The sequence below is a fragment of the Gobius niger genome, assembly GCF_951799975.1.
Source record: "Gobius niger genome assembly, chromosome: 22".
NCBI lineage: Eukaryota > Metazoa > Chordata > Actinopteri > Gobiiformes > Gobiidae > Gobius > Gobius niger.
Genome location: NC_136873.1, coordinates 7,724,697 through 7,746,708, shown reverse-complemented (window position 1 = coordinate 7,746,708; position 22,012 = coordinate 7,724,697). Strand labels below are relative to the sequence as shown.

Genomic DNA, 22,012 nt, shown 5'->3' with positions numbered 1-22,012 from the left:
TCATTTTTTTGTTGGTATTCAACTCATTTTTGTAACTTTTTGTCACTTTTATGGCCATTTTTTGTCACATTTCTGTCATATTTTTTTGTCTTTTTTTTGTCAAATTTTTGTAATTTTTTTGTCCATTTTTTATCACATTTTTGTCATTTTTCCGTCAACATTTTTGTTATTTTTTGTTATTTTTTGTCATTTTTTGTCAAATTTTCGTTATTTTTTCATCAAGTTTTTATTGTATTTTTTTGTACATTTTTTATTGAATTTTTGTCATTTTTTTGTCACATTTTTCGGCATTTTTTTAATCGTTTTTTGTCAATTTTTTATCAATTTTTTATCAATTTTTTGTCATTTTTTTGTCACATTTTTGTTATTTTTTCATCAATTTTTGATCACATTTTTGTAATTTTTTTGGTCATTTTTTGTCAAATTTTCGTAATTTTTTTGTCAAATTTTTATCACATTTTTGTATTTTTTGTAACATTTTGTCACATTTTTGTGATTTTTTGTCAATTTTTAATCATTTTTTTGTCGTTTTTTGTCACATTTTTGCCAAATTTTTTCGGCAATTTTTAATTGAATTTTTGTCATTTTTTCTGTCACATTTTGCGGCATTTTTTTTGTCTTTTTTTGTCAAATTATTTGTCTTTTTTGTCCTTTTTTGTCAAATTTTCGTAATTTTTTTGTCAATTTTTTATCAATCTTTCTTCATTTTTTGGTCACATTTTTGTAATTTTTTCAGCCATTTTTTCTCAAATGTTTGTCATTTTTTTTGTCACATTTTGCAAAATTTGATTAAAATTTGACAAAGAAAAATACTAAAATTTGACGGAAAAAAAAGACAAAAAGGTGAGAAAAAATGACCAAAAAAGTTACAAAAATGAGTTGAATACCCCAAAAAAAACTAATGGAAAAAACATCTGATGGCGTGAGGAAAAACATCCTCTCGGTTCAGGCGGGAGTTAAGAGGTTAAAGCAGCACTAAGTAAGTGTTTACCTTAATAAATCCTTTCCGTAGCCCCTGTGGGGGTAATACAAGTGTTAATGGGATGATTGGAGGGTCTTTCATCGCCCCCTGGTGTCTCAACCCAGAAAACCACAATTCACTTGACTACCACCGGACCGGAGCCACCAATACACACTAATAGAATCACGAAGAAGAAGCTAACAGGCTAACGGGCAAAGCTAACTGTGGGCTAGCACCACTTTAAACAGTATTTACAGCCAAGTTTGAGTGAAAAAAATGATTTCCATTGTGTAACTGTGCTTTAACTGGACTTGCCTGACAACTAATCCTCACAGGAGTCTGAGATTAATGTCAATTTGAATAATTAGGAACGCAGTGTACGTACAGAGGGCGTAATGACAGCTTTAATTACTGACTCACGAGCTGTGCGTCCTTTGTTGTGCAGGGCGCGGGTGTGTGCGGGCGTGTACCGGGCCGGCGGCCAGTCGCAGCGCTCGGATCGGGCGAGGGAGCTGAGGAAGAGCGGCCGCATCGTGAGGAAGGCCTGAGGCGGGGCCCGGCTTCAGCGTGTGGAACCGAGGGCCGGTCATCTCCCCGGGACGGAGCTGTGGCTTTTGTGAGACGTGATCCACCTGTTAACCTCTTAACACCCGCCTAAACCACATGCATTCTGTCCTCTTTGGCTGTTGTATAGGCCTGTGTAGCACCTCATTTGAAAGCTAAGACCCACAAAACTGATCTTTTCCCTCACGTTGTTGCTGTGTTGTGTCACCATTTTTTATTTATTTTTTTGTCACATTTTTGTTGAGTTTTTGTCACATTTTAGTTGAATTTTTGTCACATTTTTTATGATTTTTTGTGGAATTTTTGTCATTTTTTTGTCACATTTTTGTCAAATTTTTGATGCATTTTTGTTGAACTTTTGTCATTTTTTTGTCACATTTTTGTCACATTTCTGTTGATTTTTTGTAGATTTTTTGTTGAATTTTTGTCAAAATTTTGATGATTTTTTGTTGAATTTATGTCAAAATTTTGTTGAATTTTTGTTGAATTTTTGTCACTTTTTGGTTTAATTTTTGTTGAATTTGTCATTTTTTTGTCACATTTTTGTTGAATTTTTGTCACATTTTTGATGATTTTTTGTTGAATTTTTGTCATTTTTTTGTTAAATTTTTGTCACATTTTTGTTGAATTTTTGTTGATTTTTTGTTGATTTTTTGTTGAATTTTTGTCACTTTTTGGTTGAATTTTTGTTGAATTTATGTCACTTTTTTGTTGCGTTTTTGATGAATTTTTGTTGATTTTTTGTTGAATTTTTGTCACTTTTTGGTTGAATTTTTGTTGAGTTTTTGTCAATTTTTTGTTGTGTTTACATCCTTGATCTTCTCATTTTTTGTGGCTGTTTTGGTGCTGTATCCCCAAGAAGCGTTTTGATTAGGGTAAAGCCAAACTGGATAGAATTGGGGTCCGTTCAGGTGGGAGTTAAGAGCTTAAAATACTCCCACAGATCTCGCTTTTGGAATATTCTGTCCATCCAAAAACAAAGAGGCTACACTGTCCTTCTAAACCAAGGTCTGGAGATGAGCCTCTAAACTGTGGATGTTCTGGTCGTTTTTGCAGAAAGGACCAAATGGCAAATACTGGACAACAGGGCGACTTCATGATCAGGGTCAATGCCTTTCAGTCATGTGACTTTTGTTGTTATGGCGCCCGTTTTGAATACCGAGGTAGAATTATGCAGTACTACAACATGTGACAATATCTCTAGGATAGAAATGAAAGACAACTGATTGACAGTGGCATTTTTATGTCCTCGTAATCATTGCTCAATAAGTTTAGAGCAAAAACGCGGCTCCAGAGACGCACGTTTATTTGAAGAAACCAGCGAGTCAGTGTTTAACCTCTTAACTCCCGCCTGAACCGAGAGGATCTTTTTCCTCACGTCATCAGATTTTTTTTCCATCATTTTTTTGTTGGGTATTCAACTCATTTTTGTAACTTTTTTGTCATTTTTTGTAATTTTTTTGGTCAAATTTTGTCAATTTTTTATCATTTTTTTGGTCAAATTTTGTCAATTTTCTTTTCATTTTTTTGGTCAAATTTTGTCACATTTTTGTCATTTTTTCGTCAATTTTTTTTATCAAGTTTTTATCAACTTTTTGTCCCTTTTTTGTCACATTTTTGCAATATTTTTTGTCACATTTTGTCACATTTTTGTCATTTTTTCGTCAATGTTTTCTCACTTTTTTGTCACATTTCCATCATTGTTTTCGTCTCAGTTTTGTTGCTTTTTCCCACCTTTTTCCCAGAAGCTTTTGGACTGGGGTAAAGCCAAACTGGAGAAAATGTGCTCAGCTCAGGTGGGAGTTAAGGGATAAGCTGCTCAAGACGTTAGCATGCTACCGGTTAGCATTTAGCTTCAACAGCTCAGCTCTGACCTCTCACCACACTCCAAACATCTAGCCTTTGATACAACTTGTGAGGTCAGAGCTGTTACTGTAGTAATTCCTCAGTGTTCATAGACGTGTTACACATGAGCGGTTATTACTTAAAAAAAACAACAACAAAAAACGTACCACCAATTTTTTTCATATTTTCTTTTCCCCTGAATTTAAAAAAAAAATGTTTTTAATTTTATTTATTTATTTCCCCCCCCAATTATCTTCACATTTTTTCCTAAATGTTTCCAATGTTTCCCAAATTTACCCCAGTAAATTTATGTAAGTTATTTTTGATGATTTTATAAATTCTTTATTTATTTTTATTATTATTATTTTTCAATCTGTCTATATAGTGTTGCTGCCATAGCTGTGATGTATCTATTTTAATTTCAGTTTTCTGGGTTTTGAGACGTGTGGAAGGAACGGGTGGAAGGAACGGGTGAAAAAGGAAAAAAAAAAAAGCAAAAACATGTTGTGTGTAGACCATATGACTTGCAGCATAAATATTTCTTCCTGACATGAGCACAAAAAGCAATAAAAAAATGAAAATTAAAAAAAATCACACGTGTTTATCCGCCAATGGTTGACAGTTGCTAACCGGTAGCATGCTATCGTCTTGAGCAGCTTAAACACTGACTCAGACTGAGACTCTGTTGACATGACAAACTGTAAAAAATCACAGAGAAAGGTTTTCTGTTGCCTCTTTGATGTGTTCATTTAGTCTTCAGAGTGAAGCAGATCTTAAGTAAATCCTGCTGTAGCTCCACAGACAGAGCTGCTACGTCTGTGACACATTTTCTGGTTAAATCACATAAACGTGAATATGAGTAAATAAAATGCAGCTGTCAATAATATGTCTTTCACTTTCATCCTGAGTAGAGATATTGTTACATGTTGTAGTACTGCATAATTCTACTTTGGTATTCAAAATGGCCGCCGGAACTATGCATGGTGTATGCTAACATGTGTTTGACAAATAAAGCTTTTATCTTTATCTTTAGACTGAAGGTCTGCTGTTTGTTCCTCGACGGTGAATCACAGCATTTCTCATGTGATTCACAGCATCAGTATTTCAATTTTAGGTGCGGAGGTGTTAATGTATCACACATAAAATAATAAAGAATAAACAGTAAATATGATGACAGTTCTATGTCAAATTGTCATATTATACTTTTATTTTTTTGTTTTCTACCTCTGAACTCCCGCCTGAACTGAGAGGATCTTTTTCCTCACGTCATCAGATTTTTTTTGCCATCATTTTTTTGTTGGGTATTTAACTCATTTTTGTAACTTTTTTGTCATTTTTTGTCACATTTTTGTCATTTTTATTTTCAATTTTTTTTCAATTTTTGCCATTTTTTTTTCAATTTTTTGTCATCTTTTGGTCGATTTTTTGTGATTTATTTGGTCAAATTTTAATCACATTTTTTTTCATTTTTTGTCACATTTTTGTCATTTTTATTTTCAATTTTTGTTCAAATTTGTTTTGCCATTTTTTTGTCATCTTTTGGTTAAATTTTTGTATTTTTTTTGGTCCAATTTTAATCACATTTTTTATTTTTATTTTCTCACATTTTTGTCTTTTTTTTTTTTAATTTTTTGTCAAATTTTTCATCAAATTGTTGTGTTTTTTTTGTCACATTTTGTCACATCTTTGTATTTTTGTTGTCCATTTTTTGTCAATTTCCTGTGACATTTTTGCCACTTTTTCATCCATTTTTCGTCACTTTTTTGTCAATGTTTTGTCACTTTATTTTCAATTTCTTTTGCCAAATTTTTATCACTTTTTTGGTCATTTTTTGGTCTAATTTTGTATTTTTTTGGGTCAAATTTTAATCAAATTTTTGCCTATTTTTTGTCAATTTTTTGTCGTTTTTTGTCATTTTTTTTTATCAAATTGTTGTTTTTTTTGTCACATTTTGTCACATTTTTGTCATTTTTCTGTCACATTTTTATCACATTTTTGTATTTTTTTTGTCCATTTTTTGTCAATTTCCTGTGACATTTTTGCCACTTTTTCATCCATTTTTCGTCACTTTATTGTCAATGTTTTCCCACTTTTTTGTCACATTTCCATCATTGTTTTCGTCTCAGTTCTGTCGCTATTTTCCCACCTTTTTTCCAGAAGCTTTTGGACTGGGGTAAAGCCAAACTGGAGAAAATGTGCTCGGTTCAGGTGGGAGTTCAGGGGTTAAAGAGACAGAGGCCTATTTCAAGCCATTCACTTCAGCCATTTTGAGAGAGCAATTTTATACAAGGCAGTTATTCTAATTTACTGCATTTACAGACCAACAGAAGGTTTTGTCATCATTGTAGTGTGATATAGACTGGTGCTATGGGACTGAAAAAAGCATAAAACCCCAATTCATTCCTCTTCACAAACCAGTCTCACTATATTAACCACAAGAGAGAGAAATGACGTAACATCAGGGCAGTGCTTGGAAAAACAATCCATCTGATTTCTTTCATCAGCTGAGCGAGGACTGCCAGTCAGTCAGCGCCTCTCTGCCTGAAGAATGTGGCAGGTCCAGTTTGAACCGGGAAATGATTAGAGTTAATTACGGACAGCGCTGACGCCTCATTTTTTTTGTCTGAGTCTCTTGGATCAGTTTGTGACACACCCACAACTGCACTGGCTTCCTTCAAAACGGATTAATAACCCCTTAACTCCCACCTGAACCGAGCACATTTTCTCCAGTTTGGCTTTACCCCAGTCCTAAAGCTTCTGGGAAAAAGCTGTGAAAATAGAGACAGAACTGAGACGAAAACAATGATGGAAATGTGACAAAAAAAGTGAGAAAACATTGACAAAAAAGTGACGAAAAATTGATGAAAAAGTGACAAAAATGTGACAAAAAAATTAAGAGAAAATTGACCCAAAAATGTGACAAATTTTTCATTTTTTTGTCACATTTTTTTTGAGAAATTGACGAAAAATGGACGAAAAAAAAGACAAAAATGTGACAAAATTTTGACAAAAAAATTACAAAAAATGTGATTAAAAAAGTGACAAAAAATGACCAAAAAAATGATTTAAAAAATTGAAGAAAAAATTGATGAAAAAAGTGATGAAAAATTGATGAAAAAGTGGGAAACATGTCACAAGAAATTGACAAAAATGTGACCAAAAAGTGACAAAAAAAATGGTAAAAAAAAATCATAAACATTTGACCAAAAAAATGACAAAAAAAATTCATAAAAAAATTGACGAAAAAATTGACAAAAAAATGACAAAAATGCGACAAAATGTGACAAAAACTGCACTGGCTTTCTTCAAAACGCATTATTAACCCCTTAACTCCCACCTGGACCGAGCACCTTTTTCTCCAGTTTGGCTTTACCCCAGTCCAAAAGCTTCTGGAAAAAAGCTGTGAAAATAGCAACAAAACTGAGACGAAAACAATGATGAAAAAATGACAAAAATGTGACCAAAAAATGAAGAAAAAATTGACGCAAAAATGTTACTAATTTTTCATTTTTTGTCACATTTTTTTGAGAAATTGACAAAAAATTGACGAAAAAATGACACAAAATGACAAAATTTGACAAAAAAATTACAAAATATGATAAAAAAGTGGAAGAAAAAATGGACGAAAAAAAGTGACGAAAAATTTATGAAAAAGTGGCAAACATGTCACAAGAAATTGACAAAAAATTGACGAAGAAATGACAAAAATGTGACAAAAAATTGACAAAAAATTGACAAAATTGGACAAAAAAGTGACAAAAAAGTGACAAAAAAATGATAAAAAAATTGAAGAAAAAATTGACAAAAAAAAGTGACGAAAAATGTATGAAAAAATGACAAAAAAGTGACAAAAATGGGACACAAAAATGAAGAAAAATTGACGCAAAAATGTGACGAATTTTTCATTTTTTGTCACATTTTATTCATTTTTTCGTAAATTTTTTACCAAATTTTTGTCAAATTTTCATCACATTTTTGTCAATTTTCTTGTAGCATTTTTGTGACATTTTTGCCACGTTTCCATCAATTTTTCATCACTTTTTTGTCAATGTTTTCTCACTTTTTTGTCACATTTCCATCATTGTTTTCGTCTCAGTTTTGTCGCTATTTTCACAGCTTTCTTCCAAAAGCTTTTGGACTGGGGTAAAGCCAAACTGGAGAAAATGTGCTCGGTTCAGGCTGGAGTTACACTGCATTTACAGTAGGTGATGGACTGAGGATAGAGCTCTTTCTCCGGGATGAGGGCAGGTGTTGGGACAAAGCGGCCTGTACTGTACTCAAGCAGGCATCTTCCTCTCATGTGGTTCCGCATCAAAACCACAGGCTTTGAAGGAGAATTACAAATTGGGCGTCACTGATTTTTCACCTCATTGACCTGAGCCTTGTGACACAAATGACTGGAGACGGGAAAATGTGTCAGTCACTCTGACACCGGGCCAAAACCGCAAACTTCCTCAACGCCAGATGAGATGTTGCTTCAGAGAAAGAAAAGGAGTTTTGGCACCGATCACGGGGATCACTTGCCAAGCGTCTGCTCATGTGCCAAACTGTGCCAGTGTCTCATCTGGCGTGTCCCTTCTGTTTACTCCATGAGGCCCTTTCTGCTCGGCTGGGTGTCCCGTGGGCGATGGTCCCAGGGCGTTTGACCCAGTGGAAAGTCGGTGTCCTGAGCCCTGACTCGGCGTGTCCTCGTCAAACAAACGCATCACTTTTCTGAAGGCCAGACGCTGTAGGTCAGGGGTGTCCAAACTTTTTTCCCCCGGGGGCCATATACTGACATGTATAACGCATGGAGGGCCACCGATCTGTGGTCAATGCATTCAAACGTTCAACTGCGTATATTTAAGAGAGGTTTAAACCATTCCACACACTTAGAACCACAATGCCAGCTCAGTCCCACGATAAATGTTCATTTTTGAGGTTTTAATTGCGTGGAATTATTCAAAATGGAGTAAAATGACCGTCTCTGGCAATGTGTGGCCACCAAAAATTGGTATGAGGGCCGCATTTGGCCCTCGGGCCGCACTTTGGAAACCCCTGCTGTCGGTGAATAGGGAAACTTTTTACATTCAGAGATATAAATTTGAAACTTATGCTAGGGCTGTGCAATTAATCGAAATGCGATTACGATTTCGATTACAACAGTAAACGATTACAAAATTAGCATAATCGCAAAAAATCGATTATAATATATATATATATTTTTTTTTTTTTTTTTCAAATTTTTAATTTTGGGATTTTTGTCACTGTTTTGCTGGATTTTTGTCACTTTTTTGATGGATTTTTGTCACTTTTTTGCTGGATTTGTGTTACTTTTTTGATGGATTTTTGTCATTTTTTGTTGGATTTTTGTCACTTTTTTGATGGATTTTTGTCTTTTTTTGATGGATTTTTGTCTTTTTTTGATGGATTTTTGTCACTTTTTTGCTGGATTTGTGTTACTTTTTTGATGGATTTTTGTCTTTTTTTGATGGATTTTTGTCACTTTTTTGATGGATTTTTGTCATTTTTTGATGGATTTTTGTCACTTTTTTGATGGATTTTTGTCACTTTTTTGCTGGATTTTTGTCACTTTTTTGATGGATTTTTGTCTTTTTTTGCTGGATTTTTGTCACTTTTTTGATGGATTTTTGTCTTTTTTTGCTGGATTTTTGTCACTTTTTTTATGGATTTTTGTCTTTTTTTGCTGGATTTTTGTCACTTTTTTGATGGATTTTTGTCACTTTTTTGATGGATTTTTGTCTTTTTTCTGCTGGATTTTTGTCTTTTTTTGATGGATTTTTGTCACTTTTTTGCTGGATTTTTGTCACTTTTTTGATGGATTTTTGTCACTTTTTTGATGGATTTTTGTCTTTTTTCTGCTGGATTTTTGTCACTTTTTTGCTGGATTTTTGTCACTTTTTTGATGGATTTTTGTCTTTTTTTGCTGGATTTTTGTCACTTTTTTGCTGGACCCCTTTAATGTTTACTGGTCTGTTGCAGTCGTTCTATAATCGCACTGACAGTCGTGCATCGTGTGCTCAGCTTGAGGGGGAATTTTCATGATGAGCTGTCTTGAACTTATACATCTGAAGACAAACGCTTCTGGTATTGTTACTAGGAAAGTTCATCCAAGTCTAAATGATTTGTGAGTAAATGCTCTGGAAACATGACGTTGCTGTTTACCTGCTTTACTCGTTTGGCTGCGATCCGCGTTCATTACTTTCTTCCGCTTGATGGAGTGGGCGGAGCCAGGTCGAGGTAATGAGCGGGCTCCAAACGTCACAAACACAAACAGCATTCCTGCTTTAAAGGCACAGCAGGTTAAGCCTCGCACATTAACACAGGAGAACACACGGACTGACCTGCTCACACGTAAGTACCATGACCTTAAACCTCACACAGAAAAGCTGACAGTCATTTTTTATGGAGCTTATGGATTATTTAAAATGTTATTACATAAAATGAGTAAAAAGGAATGAATAAAAACAGTAAAAAAGTGAAATAACAAATGGCAATTTCTTTAGATAACTGTGAATCACATTCTGTACAGTGAACTTTTCTTGAAGATTGTTTTGCTTGAGTGGCATTGTGAGCGGATACTCCCGCCTTAACTCCCGCCTGAACCGAGAGGATCTTTTTCCATCATTTTTTTGTTGGGTGTTCAACTCATTTTTGTAACTTTTTAGTCATTTTTTAGTCATTTTTTTCCTTCATTTTTTTGTCGAATTTTTGTAAATTTTTTGGTCCATTGTTAATCATATTTTTCTAACATTTTTGTCATTTTTTTAAAATATTTTTTGGTCATATTTTTGTCATTTTTTTGGTCAATTTTTAATCATATTGTTGTCATTTTCTTTGTCACATTTTGTCACATTTTGTCACATTTTGTCACATTTTTGTCACATTTTTGTCATTTTTTTGTCATTTTTTTGTCATTTTTTTGTCATTTTTTCTCACATTTTTGTCATTTTTTAAAAACATTTTTTGGTCATACTTTTGTCATTTTTTGGGTCAATTTTTAATCACATTTTTGTCATTTTCTTTGTCACATTTTGTCACATTTTGTCACATTTTTGTCATTTTTTTGTCATTTTTTCTCACATTTTTGTCATTTTTTAAAAAATATTTTTTTGTCAAATTTTTGTCATTTTTTGGTCAAATTTTAATCACATTTTTGTCATTTTTTGGTCAATTTTTTATCACATTTTTGTATTTTTTTTTCTAATTTTTTGTCAATTTCTTGTGACATTTTTGTGACATTTTTGCCACTTTTTCATCCATTTTTCGTCACTTTTTTGTCAATGTTTTCTCACTTTTTTGTCACATTTCCATCATTGTTTTCGTCGCAGTTTTGTTGCTATTTTCACAGCTTTTTTCCAGAAGCTTTTGGACTGGGGTAAAGCCAAACTGGAGAAAATGTGCTCGGTTCAGGTGGGAGTTAAGGGGTTAAAGGAACAGGCCACCGTTTTTACACACTGAGATATGTTCTTACCTGAGCTTTGACGAGTTCTTTAGGACCTGTCTGATCTCCACCCGTGGATTCGGTCACGCAAACAACAACCAAGAAAATGTGGCAAAAACACAACATGAATAAAGCCGTTAAAAAGTAACAAACACTGACGAAAACATGACAAAAAAGAGACAAAATCATGCAAAAAACGCTTAAAAAATGGACAAATATGCGGCAACAATGTGAGAACAACGCTACGATCAGGTTGTAGGTCTTAGCTTTCGAAGTGATTCGCGTTAGTGTTAGCTGTAGCTAGCGCCTGTCGTTTAGTCACACTCACCTTTTTATTTTGAAAAATCTCTACCATTTCCTCTGAGTTTTCTTGAGTCGTAGCTGCTTCATAGATACAGACGGCATCTCTGGAATCGCCCATATATGGTCATTTTTGAAAACAGTTAAGGGGGAAAACTATTTTGAAAAAATGTATATTTTCTCTAATTATTCAAAAACTACTGTAACAAATGCTGAAATATGAACATAGTTTCTACTGAATAAAGATACAAAGACATGGGGAGGAGCAAAGTGGTTCAACAGCCCATGAATACATAAATAACGGAGAATGCTAAAATGATGCTACATGTTAGCATCGGGCTAATGCTAACGGTTAGCTAGCGCTAGCTACAACTGCCGTTTTTTCACTTCTACTGAACAATCTGCTGAGAGAAAACATCCACATGGGCCCGATTTACACTTGACTTTATTTGTATGTGATAAATAAGTTGATAAGTTGAACTTATCACACACACATAAATAAAGTCAAGAGTAAATTGGGCCCATGTGGATATTTTCTCACAGTAGAAGTGAAAAAACAGCAGTTGTAGCTCGCGCTAGCTAGCCGTTAGCATTAGCCCGATGCTAACATGTAGCATCAAGCTAGCATTCTCACTTTTTTTAATGTATTTATGGGCTGTTGAACCACTTTGCTCCTCTCCATGTGGTTGTTTCTTTCTTTAGTAGAAAACTATATTTATAATCCAGCATTTGTTAAAGTAGTTTTTGAATAATTAGAGAAAGTTTAGATTTTTCTCCAAACTGCTTTCAAACATGACCATATATGGGCGATTCCAGAGGTCTGTATCTATGGTAAGAATGTTAGCTTTAATGTCACCATGGAAACCCAGTATGTTATCGGGTACTAGCTAACATTAGGCTAACGTGAAACGGTGGAAACCTTGCCCGGGGTAAGTGTGTCGTGAATTACACCACACTTCAAAAATCGGGAATGTGATGTCATATCGCTAAGCATTATGGGATTAGCAGCAATTGTAAACTAATGGAGATTTTAAAAGTTAAAATACTGGAGTTACTGTTCACATTAAAACACTTGGACGCCACAGTGAGTTAGATGTTTTTTACCAGCAGTAACTCAGCAGCTAACGGAGTCGTTCCACGGCTTTTTCTCCACTTTTTATGCTAATGTTAATCAATGTAATTGTATGCTAGCAGCTGCAAAGATGGAGGATCTCCATGGTAACTGTGACTGGACTAATGTCCCTGAAAAAATGAATAAAGCCAAAGCAACATTTCTCTCATTTTGAAGTTCTTTAAAATCATTACGTTACCTAATATTTCTGTCAATAATATTTTGTATTTTGTTTTACGAAAGGTTAAAACACAGACAAATTACACGACAGCTAAACCGAAAAAACATGCAATACAACTTAATTATATATTATATTAATATATAAACCCCTTAACTCCCACCTGAACCGAGCACATTTTCTCCAGTTTGGCTTTACCCCAGTCCAAAAGCTGTGAAAAAAGCAACAAAACTGAAACGAAAACAATGATGGAAATGTGACAAAAAAGCGAGAAAACATTGACAAAAAAGTGACAAAAAATTTATGAAAAAGTGGCAAAAATGTCACAAGAAATTGACAAAAAAATGACAAAAATGTGACAAAAAATGTGACAAAAAATGACCAAAAATTTTCAAAAAAAATGACAGAAATGTGACAAAAAATGACAAAAATGTGACAAAAATGTGATAAAAAAATTACGAAAAAATGACAAAAATGTCACAAAAATGTCACAAGAAATTGACAAAAAATTGACGCACAAATTACAAAAATGTGACAAAAAAATTACCTAAATTTGATGAAAAAATGATGAAAAAATGACAAAATGTGACAAAAAATGACAAAAAAAAATGACAAAAATGTGACAAAAAATTGAAGAAAAAATGACAAAAAATTGACAAAAACAATAACAAAAAACGACAAAAAATGATTAAAAAATTGAAGAAAAAATGACAAAAATGTGACATATAATGACAAAAAAATGACAAAAAAGTTGCAAAAGTGAGTTGAACACCCAACAATTGATAGATACAGACGGCATTGCGTCATAGAAGGGGGCGTGGCCTCGCCGAGGGTGAAAACAGAATCTTTTGGACGACATGGAGAGGAGCAAAATGGTTCAACAGCCCATAAATACAAAAATAACGGATGCTAACTTGATGCTACATGTTAGCATCGTGCTAATGCTAAAGCTACCTAGCGCTACCTACGACTGCCGATTTTTTTGCTTCTACTGAACAATCTGCTGTGAATAAACATCCATATTGACCCGATTTAGACTTGACTTTATTTGTATGTGATAAATAAATGTCAAAAACTGTGAAAAACTGTTTCCCAGAAGCTTCTATTTTCCCTCTCGATTAAGCCACGCCCCTTTCTATGACGAGATGCCGCCTGTATCTATGTTAAAATCGCATAACTCAGCTCCTTGCACGTTTTCTATGTCCTCCCTGGGACAACCTGATGTTAGATATTCCAAATAAAAAAATATGTTATGAAGTTTACACATCACCACTTGTATTTCAGGGTCATTTCTTTCTGTTGAGAATATGTAAAAATGAAGCCCTGATCATTGTTTATCTTGAGTTGCAGTGCTTCAGACAGTGTTTTTTGTTACGACATGTCTCTGCAGTGATAACAGATAACATCTAAAGTGGGAGGTGAAAGACGCAAGCTCTCATTACAATGTGATGATAGGTTTGCCTTAAAAGTGAAATAGGCTATAGTTCCAGTTCTTATCGTAAAGGGGCTCAGGAAGCTTGTTGGTGTTTAATTTCCCAGATATACATATGATTAAACTGTGGTCGTGTTGTTGTTGTTGCCTGTAGGAGAGAATGGCGTCGGTGTCGGTGAGCTCGCAGCTGAACAAGGCGGTGCGGCAGCAGTACATGAGTCTGCCACAGGGGGGCAGGTGTCAGGTGACCTACGTGTGGATCGACGGCACGGGACAGGGGCTGCGCAACAAGACTCGCACCCTCGACCAGGAGCCCAAGACCATCCACGGTATTAAAACTACTGCTAACTGCTAATATGACGTACTTAATACTCTTATGCCTCCTCCAGTCCTGCTGCTGCCTCTATTATTACTATTTCTACAACTACAAAACAAGTCAGGTGTCATTTAGTGCTTATATTAGATATAGAGGTCCACCGATTTTTCGTTTTTGTCGTTTTCGGTGCCCAAAGTGGGGCCTGTGGGCCAAATTTGGCCCGCCAGAGAGTGACCTACTTTTGCGCTGCCTCTCTTCCCATTCATTCTCAATGGTAAATATGGATGCAGTACACTTTTTGACCACCAGCGTCAAATTGGGGGCGCTGTTTCACTCCTTTCGCAAAGTTAACACCTTAACTCCCACCTGAACCGAGCACTTTTTTTCCAGCTTTACCCCAATCTAAAAGCTTCTGGAAAAAAGGTGTGAAAATAGCGACAAAACTGAGACGAAAACAAGGATGAAAATGTGAAAGAAGACGAAAAAGTGACCAAAAATTGACCAAAAATTTGACAAAAAATGTAGAAAAAATGGACAAAAAAGGGAGAAAAATTTGACAAAAAATTTAGAAAAAATGGACAAAATAGTGATAAGAATTTGACGAAAAAATGTGAATAATTTGATGAAAAAGTGACAAAAAGTGACAAAAAAATGGACAAAAAAAATCGAAAACTTTGACAAAAAAAGGAGAAAAATTTGACGAAAAATTTAGAAAAAAATGACAAAAAAGTGAAAAGAATTTGACGAAAAAAAGTGAATAACTTGACGAAAAAGTGACAAAAAGTGACAAAAAAATGGACAAAAAAAAATTGGAAAAATTTGACAAAAAAGTGAGAAAAATTTGACGAAAAATTAAGAAAAAATGAACAAAAAAGTGATAAGAATTTGAAGAAAAAATGCAAATAATTTGATGAAAAAGTGACAAAAAAAAATGGACCAAAAAATCTGATGTGAGGAAAAAGATCAATTTAGTTTTGTAGGTCTTAGCTTTCAAATGAGGTGTTACACTGGCCTACAGGGTTTGGGTAAAGCTGAACTGGAGAAAACGCTCTCGGTTCAGGCGGGAGTTAAGAGGTTAACACTAACTCTCTCCCATTCATTCTCAATAGTAAATATGGATGCAGTACACTTTTTGGCCACCAGCGTCAAATTGGGGGCGCTGTTTCACTCCTTTCGCAAAGTTAAGGAAACACTGTTGTGGTGTCTTGGTATTTATCAATCACAGAGCGTCGTAGCAGCAACTTTCACAGTTTTCCCATTTTTATTGCAAAGGCTGTTGTGTTTTGACTATATTTGTATGTGATAAATAAGTTTTTCTGTGTGTTAGATATCCCTGAGTGGAACTTTGACGGCTCCAGCACGTACCAGTCCGAGGGCTCCAACAGCGACATGTACCTCATCCCTGTGGCCATGTTCAGGGACCCCTTCGTCCTGGACCCCAACAAGCTGGTGCTGTGCGAGGTGCTCAAGTACAACCGCCTGCCTGCCGGTAAAATAAAGTGCATTACTGAATTTCATTTCATCACATTATGACTTCACACCAAACAGTTTGAGTTTGAAATGTTTACCCTTCAATTGACCTTTCGCAAAAGCCCCCCCTTAGTTACTGTTGAAGGTTAAGATGTCTGAGTGACTCGTGTTAAAGTTAAAGCTCGGGTAAAGTACAACTATTGAGACTAAAGCAAAAGCAAGAGAAACCTCATGATCTCTAGCGTAACCCCTTAACTCCCACCTGAACCGAGCACTTTTTCTCCAGTTTGGCTTTACCCCAGTCCAAAAGCTTCTGGAGAAAAGGTGAGAAAATAGCGACAAAACTGAGACGAAAACAATGATGGAAATGTGACAAAAAAGGGAGAAAACGTTGATAAAAAGTGACGAAAAATTGATGAAAAAGTGGCAAAAATAACAAAAAAATTATTAAAAAATGGACGAAAAAATGACAAAAATGTGATAAAAATGTGACAAAAAATGATGAAAATTTGATTAAAAATTTACGAAAAAATGACAAAAAAGACAAAAATGTGACAAAATGTGAGAAAAAAATGACAAAAATGTAAAAAATAAAATGTGACAAAAAAGAACAAAAATGTAAAATGACAAAAAAATGACAAAAATGTGACAAAATGTGTCAAAAAAATACACAAATGTGACAAAAAAATTAAAACAAAAGATAAAAAATGGACAAAAAAATGACAAAAATGTGACAAAATGTGATAAAAAAAAAATGACTAAAAAGCTACAAAAATGAGTTGAATACCCAACAAAAAAATTATGTAAAAAAAATCTGATGACGTGAGGAAAAAGATCCTCCTAGTTAAGAGGTTAAATGTAACTTACAGCAGCTACCGTTATAATAAAAAATAAATAAAAGTTGTGTATAACTTTTACGTAACACCTGGGTGTCATGAAACTGACTGTAGACTGAGGCTTGTAAAAGTTCACTGGCGCAGGTAAAGTTACACCACGCAGCTCCACTTTCTGCAACGTTATGTGATTGTCAGTAGATAGACGTTAGCTAGCTAAGGTGTTAATACAGGAGCGGGACTTGCCCAACTCTAGTGTTGCTAATGAAGCCTTTTGGATAAAAAGCGAAACTTCCTACACCTCAACTAGTAAAGAAGATGACTCAAAAACCTTCTTTGAGGTGATGGACAAGTCCTGTACGACTGAGAGCCTACACAGACCTGATGTAGTTTGCATTGTATTATATTTGTTGATGTTGTGTATGGTCAGTGCTATGCAAAATACAGGCCAGGAGCTCAGTACTTATCTGGTTTAGCTCCGTGGCTTGGCCTTGAAGGGAAATTGTTGAGAGAAGAGCAGAAAATTACTCATTACTCAATTACTCTCTTATCATAACTCTATCATAACTCTATCAGGTGATCATTTATATTCCTGTTTTTTGTACCTCCAGAGAGCAACCATCGTGCGCGCTGTAACAAGGTCATGGAGCAGGTGAAGGAGCACTGCATCTGGTTCGGGATGGAGCAGGAGTACACTCTGTACGGGGTGGACGAGTATCCCTTTGGCTGGCCCAAGAACGGCTTCCCCAAACCCCAGGGTCAGTCGCTTTGTTTAACCACTTAACTCCCGCCTGAACCGAGAGGATCTTTTTCCTCACGTCAGATTAATTTTCCATCATTTTTTTGTTGGGTATTCAACTCATTTTTGTAACTTTTTTGTCATTTTTTCGTAAATTTTAATCACATTTTTGTCACATTTTTTGTCATTTTTAAAAATAAAAAAATTGGTGATTTTTTGGTGATTTTTTGTCAATTTTTTTGGTCATTTTTTGTCACATTTTTGTCATTTTTTCGTCAATTTTTATCACATTTTTTGTGATTTTATTTGGGACATTTTTTTGTGTTTTTTGTCAAAAAAAAATTGGTAATTTTTTGTCAAATTTTTGTCATTTTTTTATTTTTTTTGTATTTTTTTGTCATTTTTGTCACAATTTTTTCATTTTTTCGTAAATTTTTTAATACATTTTTTATCATATTTTTGTCGTTTTTTGTCACATTTTTTGTCATTTTTTGTCATTTTTTTGTATTTTTTTGTCATTTTTTGTCACAATTTTTTCATTTTTTCGTAAATTTTTTAATACATTTTTTGTCATTTTTTATCATATTTTTGTCGTTTTTTGTCACATTTTTGTCACATTTTTTGTCATTTTTTTTTTATTTTTTTGTCAATATTTTAACACATTTTTTGTCATTTTTGATCAAATTTTTGTCATTTTTTTGTCACATTTTTGCCACTTTTTCATCAATTTTTTGTTATTTTTTTGTCAATGTTTTCTCACTTTTTTGTCACATTTCCATCATTGTTTTCGTCTCAGTTTTGTCGCCATTTTCACAGCTTTTTTCCAGAAGCTTTTGGAAAATGTGCACGTTTCAGGTGGGAGTTAAGGGCGTCGAACAGTAACTCATCTGGCATGTCTCGCAGGTCCGTACTACTGCGCGGTGGGGGCGGACTGTGCCTATGGCCGGGACATTGTGGAGTCTCACTACAAAGCCTGTCTGTACGCTGGAGTCAACATCTATGGCACCAACGCTGAGGTCATGCCATCACAGGTACGTCTGAACTCAACCTAATGTCCTGGACTTTACTACTGCGGAAAGATAGAACGCTCAGAAGTCAAAACACCTGACAACTGACAGCCCACAAAAACACTTAGCTACTTATTTACTGACTTACTTAATGCTAACTTAACCCCTTAATTCCCACCTGAACCGAGCACATTTTCTCCAGTTTGGCTTTACCCCAGTCCAAAAGCTTCTGGAAAAAAGCTGTGAAAATAGCAACAGAACTGAGACGAAAACATTGACAAAAAAGTGACGAAAAATGGATGAAAAAGTGGCAAAAATGTCACAAGAAATTGACAAAAAATTGAAGATAAAATGACAAAAATGTGACAAAAAAAATCACAAAAATATGAAAAATGAAAAATGTGACAAAAAAATTACAAAAATGTGATAAAAAAAATTACAAAATGTGATAAAAGTTTGAAAAAAAACGACAAAAAATTGATAAAAAATTTACGATAAAATGACAAAAATGTGACCAAAAAATGACAAAAGTATGAAAAAAAATGACAAAAATGTGATAAAAAAATGACAAATAAATTACAAAAAAGTGATAAAAAAATGACAAATAAATTACAAAAAAGTGATAAAAAAAATAAAAATTTGAAAAAAATTACAAAAAATGACGAAAAAATGACGAAAAAATGACAAAAATGTGACCAAAAATGACAAATAAATTACAAAAAAATGACAAAAATGTGATGAAAAAATTACAAAAATGTGATTAAAAATGTGATAAAAAAAATGACAAAAATTTGACGAAAAAATGACAAAAATGTGTGCCTGAAAGGGTCAGAGGTTCTTAAAGAGACAGAGGCCTATTTCAAGACATTCGCTACAGCCATTTTAAGAGAGACATTTTATACAAGGCAGTTATTCAAATATACTGCATTTACAGAAGGTTTCCTCATGATTGTAGTGTGATATAGACTGGTGCTATGTGACTGAAAAAACATAATACCCCCTCTTTAACATGTAACAGAGCAATTAAACACAACAAGGTCAACAAACAGTAGAATACAAGGCGATGATGCAGGACAAGGAACAGTGTATTCACAAAACACCGTCATTCAACACACTACAGTAACAGGAGACATTACCCATTGCGTTGTTTCCTGATGAGTGTGACTTTGTCGCCCTGCAGTGGGAGTTCCAGGTGGGGCCGTGCGAGGGCGTGGACATGGGGGACCACCTCTGGATGGCGCGGTTCCTCCTGCACCGCGTGTGCGAGGACTTCGGGGTGGTTCCGACGCTCGACCCCAAACCCATGACGGGCAACTGGAACGGAGCCGGCTGCCACACCAACGTCAGCACCAGGGTCATGAGGGAGGACGGGGGGCTCAAGTATGTACCCCCACTTATCCTACTCTTCAAAGTTCCCAATGCGGTTATAAGGAGTTGACATCTGCAACACAGCTTCATAAATGGCTAACACACAAGCTAACACACACAAGCTAACACACACAAGCTGACACACAAGCTAACACACACACGCTAACACACACGCTAACACACAAGCTAACACACAAGCTAACACACACAAGCTAACACACACAAGCTAACACACAAGCTAACACACACAAGCTAACACACACGCTAACACACACAGAGAGAAAAACAACTTCGGACGAGCGGCCTCTTCTTCAGGTTGAATAGACTCAGGCTGCGTCTGAAACCATCAAATCATAGCCTCTAAGCACTAACACTAGCATCTAGCTCCTTACCGGTTAGCTAGCACCAGAGGTCACTATGCTAAAGTGGCTATGATAGTTAGCACCAGAGGTCCCTATGCTAAAGTGGCTATGATAGTTAGCATCAGAGGTCCCTATGCTAAAGTAGCTATGATAGTTAGCACCAGAGGTCCCTATGCTAAAGTGGCTATGATAGTTAGCATCAGAGGTCCCTATGCTAAAGTGGCTATGATAGTTAGCAACAGAGGTCCCTATGCTAAAGTGGCTATGATAGTTAGCATCAGAGGTCCCTATGCTAAAGTGGCTATGATAGTTAGCATCAGAGGTCCCTATGCTAAAGTGGCTATGATAGTTAGCATCAGAGGTCCCTATGCTAAAGTGGCTATGATAGTTAGCACCAGAGGTCCCTATGCTAAAGCGGCTATGATAGTTAGCATCAGAGGTCCCTATGCTAAAGCGGCTATGATAGTTAGCATCAGAGGTCCCTATGCTAAAGTGGCTATGATAGTTAGCACCAGAGGTCCCTATGCTAAAGTGGCTATGATAGTTAGCACCAGAGGTCCCTATGCTAAAGTGGCTATGATAGCTAGCATCAGAGGCCCCTATGCTAAAGTGGCTATGATAGTTAGCATCAGAGGTCCCTATGCTAAAGTGGCTATGATAGTTAGCATCAGAGGTCCCTATGCTAAAGTGGCTATGATAGTTAGCATCAGAGGTCCCTATGCTAAAGTGGCTATGATAGTTAGCATCAGAGGTCCCTATGCTAAAGTAGCTATGATAGTTAGCACCAGAGGTCCCTATGCTAAAGTGGCTATGATAGTTAGCATCAGAGGTCACTATGTTAAAGTGGCTATGATAGTTAGCATCAGAGGTCCCTATGCTAAAGTGGCTATGATAGTTAGCATCAGAGGTCCCTATGCTAAAGTAGCTATGATAGTTAGCATCAGAGGTCGCTATGTTAAAGTGGCTATGATAGTCAGCATCAGAGGTCCCTATGCTAAAGTGGCTATGATAGTTAGCATCAGAGGTCACTATGTTAAAGTGGCTATGATAGTTAGCATCAGAGGTCACTATGCTAAAGTGGCTATGATAGTTAGCATCAGAGGTCACTATGCTAAAGTGGCTATGATAGTTAGCATCAGAGGTCGCTATGTTAAAGTGGCTATGATAGTCAGCATCAGAGGTCCCTATGCTAAAGTGGCTATGATAGTTAGCACCAGAGGCCCCTATGCTAAAGTGGCTATGATAGTTAGCATCAGAGGTCACTATGTTAAAGTGGCTATGATAGTTAGCATCAGAGGTCGCTATGTTAAAGTGGCTATGATAGTTAGCATCAGAGGTCCCTATGCTAGAGTGGCCATGATAGTTAGCATCAGAGGTCCCTATGCTAAAGTGGCTATGATAGTTAGCACCAGAGGTCCCTATGCTAAAGTGGCTATGATAGTTAGCATCAGAGATCCCTATGCTAAAGTGGCTATGATAGTTAGCATCAAAGGTCCCTATGCTAAAGTGGCTATGATAGTTAGCATCAGAGGTCCCTATGCTAAAGTGGCCATGATAGTTAGCATCAGAGGTCCCTATGCTAGAGTGGCCATGATAGTTAGCATCAGAGGTCCCTATGCTAAAGTGGCTATGATAGTTAGCATCAGAGGTCCCTAAAGTGGCTATGATAGTTAGCATCAGAGGTCCCTATGCTAAAGTGACTATGATAGTTAGCATCAGAGGTCCCTATGCTAAAGTGGCTATGATAGTTAGCACCAGAGGTCCCTATGCTAAAGTGGCTATGATAGTTAGCATCAGAGGTCCCTATGCTAAAGTGGCTACGATAGTTAGCATCAGAGGTCCCTATGCTAGAGTGGCTATGATAGTTAGCACCAGAGGTCACTACGCTAAAGTGGCTATGATAGTTAGCATCAGAGGTCCCTATGCTAAAGTGGCTATGATAGTTAGCATCAGAGGTCCCTATGCTAGAGTGGCTATGATAGTTAGCATCAGAGGTCCCTATGCTAGAGTGGCTATGATAGTTAGCATCAGAGGTCCATATGCTAAAGTGGCTATGATAGTTAGCATCAGAGGTCCCTATGC

General features: G+C 35.7%; 2 protein-coding genes across 2 annotated transcripts in view; both read left to right on the top strand.

Annotated features, from left to right (window-relative positions):
• phpt1 (phosphohistidine phosphatase 1) overlaps positions 1-22,012 on the top strand; it is a 207,046-nt gene that overhangs the window by 44,828 nt on the left and 140,206 nt on the right. The gene's annotated exons all lie outside the window — the stretch shown is intronic.
• LOC306981491 (glutamine synthetase-like) overlaps positions 9,652-22,012 on the top strand; it is a gene marked incomplete at its 3' end in the record, with an annotated part of 13,545 nt that continues 1,184 nt past the window's right edge. Inside the window, exons 1-6 of the mRNA XM_079581099.1 lie at positions 9,652-9,724; positions 13,990-14,164; positions 15,479-15,640; positions 17,066-17,212; positions 18,097-18,224; positions 19,381-19,580. Coding sequence (XP_079437225.1) covers positions 13,996-14,164; positions 15,479-15,640; positions 17,066-17,212; positions 18,097-18,224; positions 19,381-19,580 — 806 coding nt within the window. The 5' untranslated portion in view covers positions 9,652-9,724; positions 13,990-13,995. The remainder of the gene's footprint in view (positions 9,725-13,989; positions 14,165-15,478; positions 15,641-17,065; positions 17,213-18,096; positions 18,225-19,380; positions 19,581-22,012) is intronic.